This window comes from Hyaloscypha bicolor, assembly GCF_002865645.1.
Source record: "Hyaloscypha bicolor E unplaced genomic scaffold K444scaffold_162, whole genome shotgun sequence".
Lineage (NCBI taxonomy): Eukaryota > Fungi > Ascomycota > Leotiomycetes > Helotiales > Hyaloscyphaceae > Hyaloscypha > Hyaloscypha bicolor.
The window spans coordinates 33363-39517 of record NW_020194664.1 but is presented as its reverse complement, the minus strand read 5'-3'; the positions used below and the strand labels follow the sequence as shown (position 1 = coordinate 39517).

Here is a 6155-nt window from a genome sequence, read left to right as displayed (position 1 = left end):
CAGGCAAAAGACACCCTCTGGGGGCGTTATACGGTCACAGTATATAGCGTAAGGGGCGTATTGGAACTGAGTATACGCTGGTATACTGTAGTTTATATACCAGATGTATATATAGAGTGCTTACCCTGCGTAAGCTGAAAAATTAAGTCGTCAACCTCCAAAACATTGCAACACAAATCAAGTTAAGGTTAGGTTAGGCATTAATCGCTAAGCGAATTAGGCAGCGACCTCTTACCCTAATATAACTTGCGCCCAAGTTATTACTCTTGCTTTATCTCTCATCTCTCGATCTTCTCTTTAGGAAAGAGGCACCGTCAAAGAATCCATACCCAAATACGCTAACGTGACGCCTCGTACTCGCAATAACTTGAGTAGGAGGACGTAAGGACAGAGAACCGCAGCTAGTTATGGACCCACAAAACGGTGAGGAATCTGATGATAAATGGATGCCGGACAACCTTCCCCTCGACTCCTTCAAGAAGACAATTTACCACTACTATGGGGAGGATACCTACCTCGAAATCGACAGATATGTCCGCCACAAGGCTACTGGAAGTCCATGTTCTATATGCGGCTGCCAGCTTTGTCACTCGCATCCTTCTAGTGGTGACAAGAAAGTATGGAATTGGGAAATCTCGCTCATAGATCTGAAGAAATCGGCCGAGAAATGTATGGCGTGCGACATGATATGGCAGGCGGCGTTATTTGCAACACTCGACGCTAGGGCGACGGGCAATTCAATTAACTTGCGCCTCGAGAAACCTTACAATGGTGGCCAACTCTTTCTCCAGTGTCTGCGTAAAGAGGATGATGGAGATCACTGGGTAACATATGAATTTTACAGGTCAGGAAGGGGAGCTGATCGTAGGTACTCGCCTTTAATGTTTTTATGTCCTGCCCGGATTTTAGAAGAGCGCTAGTGCTAATGATGACTTTCTCAGCACCCTTGTTCGGCATCCCAACGAGACCTCATGTCACCGGAGCTTCCAAGTCGAACCTTTCAGCAAGCATAGCTTGGGTGAAAAAGCAGATGAAGATATGCGACGACGAGCAAGAGCATCCATGCTATAACGCTACCAAAACCAAGTTTCTCCTCCCTAAAAGAGTTTTGGATCTCTGGTATCCGGAAGAAGAGCCTCTCGAGACGCGCGTCCGCCTCTATGAGCCAAAGAAAAATAAAAAGGGGGAATGGGCAACGCTCAGTCACTGCTGGGGAAACACGGATCCTATCTGCACGACAACAACTAACCGGAAGGATTTCCTGCAAAAGATCCCGTGGGAGAATATTTCCGCTACATACAAGGACGCGATCCAAATCACGAGGCTGTTGGGCATCCGCTACCTATGGATCGACTCGTTGTGTCTCATCCAAGACGATAGGGAAATCTGGCGCGCCGAGGCTTCCAATATGGCGGAAATTTATAAGAATTCGTACATCACCATCGCGGCTACCAGTGCAATAGATAACGACTCGGGGGTTCTGAAGCCTGAACCGTTCACGAATAGCCACCAGCTTACCTTATTTCAACCCACCGCAGACCAAAGAACACCAGAAGTGGTCATAGCCAGAGAGACCGTTCCCGTTTTTATAAGAAAACGATTCGACCACAAACCCTTTTCTATGACCAAAGAATTCGAAGAACCACGCCTTCTCACACGGGCATGGATATATCAAGAGAGAATACTATCCCCTCGTATCATTCACTTCTGCGACAACGACCTGGTCTGGGAGTGCGAGGCCGATTTCGCGTGTCAGTGCGGCTTCCTTGATCAACCGGGCCCCCCCGTAGCAACGGTCAAGCAAGGCCAACGGAACAAACTAGCCGGGGGAAAGTGGATGAAGACGGCATATTTGTGTACAAGCACGGCCCCACGAGATGTTAAAGTCCCACAAGGCGACCTCCGCTTTAAATGGAAGTCGTTTCGCGACCGGGTATCGGACTATGGTCGACTAGACCTAAAATTCCCCAGGGATAGGTTGCGGGCCATTGGGGGTATCGCGCGCCAGTACCAGCCGTCGGAGTGTGGGAGTTACTTTGCGGGACTGTGGAAAGAAACCCTAGCGCAGGACCTGACGTGGCATGCCAGCGGCGAAAAACACACGCGCGAGTCATGGGAGGCATTGGCGAGTGGCAACTTTGTTGCTCCGAGCTGGTCGTGGGCGTCAGTTACGCACCCCTCTTACTACTTGTTACGTTCTTCGGAAGAAGACGAGCCGCTGTTTGATCTTATTGACTGCCACATTAAGTGGAAGGGAGACGACGAGTTCGGGGAATGCGAAAGCGGGTTCCTCATCCTCAGCGGTCTTAAGCAAGAGGCCACGCTAATCTTGATGAGGAGTGATGAGTCTCACGGAGAGACCCAGCACTTTTGGGTTAAAATACCCCTGATTTCTACCAGGCCCTCAGTATCAGTAAATCTAGATTACCAAATCGACCACCAGCATTTTAGTCCGATCGACCTGCCGGAGGGCGATAGTGGCTCTCTGGATGAAGATAACGACAGTTGGATTGAAGACGATGAGGTGGCCATAGGGCAATCAAAGGAAAAGTTTACGGTGTTCCTCCTATCGACGTATGCTGCGCTTCTGCTACGAAAGGTCAACACGGAAGAAGGGGAGTTCTATACTAGAGCTGGAATTGTCCTAGGACTTAGAGAGCTTGACTTTTGGAATGACTTACCGATGACAATGGTCACGATTAAATAGTCAATAAGGTCGATCGATTGCGAACCTTCTCGCCTCTTGAGGAGTGTCGTTAATGTAGTCTCCAGTCCCCATACAACTCTCTCTGTCAAACGTCTGTAGAAAGCGAAGCCGTGCCCACTCGTGTGGACCTTGATCTCCCCATTGTAGATGTTGCAGGAGATTAGTCACGTATCTGGACATCACTGCTATTTAAACCCACATCTATTGGGGCAATGACAATATGATACTAAGTCAGATGTTCTCGTAAATTCGTTGTCCAAGTTGGGTGCGCCAATATCAACTCTATCCGCAATAACGAGCAAGATCGCTACAACCCCTAAAACTAATCTTATGCGGGAGAGCCTCACTGCTTTTGCTATTCTATAGGCTATCCAAACTCCATTTCCTGCGCAGTCACTTTCGCCATTGCCTCTTCACCCATTCCCTAAGGTAGATCCACTGAGCAGCAGCGAGAGCCCCAAATGATAGTGGGATAGCTACTATGAAAAATATCCAGAATGTCTGTGTTAGGGCCGAAACGTCGGTAGTCATGCTGAAGAGGCCCGTGACAAACGACATGGGCACAAATACAACCGCAAGGTAGGTCAACCGCGTCACGTTGCTGTTCTGGTTCGCCATGCGCTTGTTCTCCTCGAGCGAGATGATTGCTGTGACAAGGTTCGTCATGTTGTCCAGCTGCGCCTGCGCGATCTCAAATTCCTCTTGGATGACTAGGAAGTCCTCCCGCAGCTTAAAGAGGGCCTGGTTATGCTGGGATTGCATATCGAGGTCGTCTTTGTGCAAGATACTCCGGAGGACATCGCGCACCCATCGCCGGTAGAATGGGAGATATCGGTGCCAGGGATGTAGCCGACCAAGGACTTCGTCAAGTCGGTAGGGCGCGCGGAAGTCTGGAATCTCTAACATCCATTCGAGCTGGGTGAGACGTGTGCGCAAGTATTGCAGAACGGTCAGCCACTCTGAGGCGATTATAGTCAGGATGGACAACGCCAAATTTCGGGGATTTGCTGCGAGGGCATCCAAGTCACTTGCCCCCATCTTCGAGGCCCAATAGACGACGTCTTGAAAGAGTGATGTTCTAGGCGGTCCCGTCAAGTTTATAGCCTGGAGCTCTGGCGTTTCCTCAAAGTTACGATACCCAGACCACAACGGGTAGCCTTCCTGAAAGGTCGGGTCGACAACTAGAATGCCTTAATCTCGATTAGTGGAATGCTTATGTACTTTGACGATTGACCTACATACCAAAAGTGTTATTCTTGCCATTACGCCGCGGCTGAATCCATAGAGAAGCCTTGCTTCGACACAGGAAGACTCGTTCCTCGCTGTCAGGCAGTCTCTCCGAGTATTGGTCACTATCTAGGCTCCTGAGGACGTTCATCTTGCCGGCCTCAATTGTCGCCCTGCTGTGAGACTCCTTGTCCTCGAAGTAGCGGGGATGTATGTAACGGAAGTTGTAGAAGGTCTTCTCTCTGACTAGGTGCGGTAGCTCGTCAAGTTCGACCCAAGGATCTTTAGTCTTGTACCACATATAATCGCTGATATGACCGCGCCACAACAAAGGATCAACGTCATACCTAGAACCAAACTCTTCAACCATGTCCCGAGAGAGATCCTCCATAATGTAAAGCCGGGGATGATCAGGTGCATGGCTGAACTGAGGATCATCGAAAAGCTCTCTGAGCTCCCCGATGGTTCCGATAAAGGTGGTTTTTGGCTTTTCGTTGGCTTCCACAGAGAAATCAATAATGGCCACACATGTCTTCTGCGCTCGCATGTCGCGGCTGGTCTTTGGCAGATGCTTCCACTTTGGAGGCGACGTAGTGATTTGCATCCAGTCTGCAAGATACTCAAGATGTGGCCAGCCGCGCATCACTTTTCTGATATAGTCTAGGTAAGGCCGTTCAGAGCTGGGGGCTATTAGCTGGCTGGCTTAACACTGCTGCTGCTGCAGGAAGGGGAAAAAAACATGCGTATCTAAGTGCCATGGGTTGTACTGCAGTCGCCTATATGCGTTTCCGATGTAGTATGGATCTTTGCCGGCTTCAATGCTGTGCGGGAGGACATTGGGCAAAGGTCTACCCTTTAAGGCCGCCTCCAGCCTTGCATGCTCTATGGCGGGTAGGTAATGGCGTTGGTGATTTGCCTCGTGCGGAGAAGAAGTAAAAGACATATCTCCTGTCGGAAGAGGTATATTTCGCGTTGGTGTGGCCATCATTCGCCCTGTCTCCTTTGGCTGAAGTATTAGGCGTCGGAAATTTGATAGGAGAGTCATTTTTCTGGCGGTCGTCGTCGCTCTGCTACTGAGGCCCACAGCTAGCTAGCGGACAAATCCGAGAAGCGAAAAGTGATTTTCTGATTTTCTGATTTTCGCACTGGCGCCCCGCACACCCCCCTCCTCCCCAAGGCAGAATTCCTAATTAGGGGTATAGCACCCACACGTGACTTTCGGCTTGGATAACGCAATAATAGTAAGGCTACTTGCTTGTCTAATTAACGAAGTGAGAGCCCATACTACCGCGTGAAATCGTACCAAAATTGGGCCGGGTAGTATAATGTAAAATTGAGTATTTATTGCAAATTACTGTGGTCAGGTGACCACAGGCTATAAGCCCTTCTAGGATAACGCTATTAATAGGGTCTAATAACTTCCTTAATATTCCCGAGATTAGAAATAAGAAAATTAAACTATTAAAATAACTGAGAAGCCGGCTAATTACTTTTTTTTGGTAATTAATTAATAAAATCACGTGGGGGTAACGTTACTCGAGTTTTTTAGCGCTTACGTTACTAGAAAGTACGTCGCGATAGTGAAGTGTATCCTGAACTTAATCCCTATTAAAATAACTTGGTGGATTTTATTAAAATAATGCCACGACTTTTAATAAATCTATTACCATATTGCGAAGCTATTACTAAATAGGCTCGTACGAACATTAATTAAGAAGAAATTACGAATAGATTAAAAGATTTATATAGAATCTTAGTCGATCCGTATATGGTCCGACGGTAACTATAAGAATAGAACGTCTAAATACGTACTCAAATAGTAGATATGCCTTTCCTTCGTGTGTAGATTATAATCCTGTATTATCTGGGAGATATAGATAAGGAAATGCTTGAGGATCTTGAGGATTACGGTTATATAGCTTTAATTACTAGAGTTGTCCGTATATGCAAGAAGCTTAGTCTTATTTGCCGTATGACTATAATAGATAGGCAAGCGGCGGACGAGTAACTGTTTATAATACTATAGAGTGAGCTAAATAATAGGCGGGTTATAGGTTATGGACGGCGGTATTTATACGTATACTTCCGTTAATAAGGTTTACTAGTAACCCGGTTAGTCTTTCTATACTTTACTATTTTGCCCTAGCTTGGAAGGTTAGGGCCTTGTTTACTAACGTATTTTATTATTTATAGGGAGAGCTTATATGCGATATTATGACTC

General features: G+C 47.3%; 2 protein-coding genes across 2 annotated transcripts; one reads left to right on the top strand and one right to left on the bottom strand.

Moving 5' to 3' along the window:
* Window positions 1-290: 290 nt before the first annotated feature.
* On the top strand, window positions 291-2723 carry K444DRAFT_571974 (HET-domain-containing protein). The gene is made up of 2 exons (XM_024877340.1): window positions 291-864; window positions 942-2723. Exons 1-2 carry the CDS (start codon window positions 408-410, stop codon window positions 2705-2707), a joined length of 2223 nt encoding a protein of 740 aa, XP_024730081.1. The 5' UTR covers window positions 291-407; the 3' UTR covers window positions 2708-2723.
* Window positions 2724-2914: 191 nt separating this feature from the next.
* Window positions 2915-4965, bottom strand: K444DRAFT_571971 (uncharacterized protein). The gene is made up of 3 exons (XM_024877339.1): window positions 4678-4965; window positions 3950-4614; window positions 2915-3897 (listed from the first exon to the last, which is right to left on the bottom strand). Exons 1-3 carry the CDS (start codon window positions 4920-4922, stop codon window positions 3101-3103), a joined length of 1707 nt encoding a protein of 568 aa, XP_024730080.1. The 5' UTR covers window positions 4923-4965; the 3' UTR covers window positions 2915-3100.
* Between the last annotated feature and the right edge of the window lie 1190 nt (window positions 4966-6155).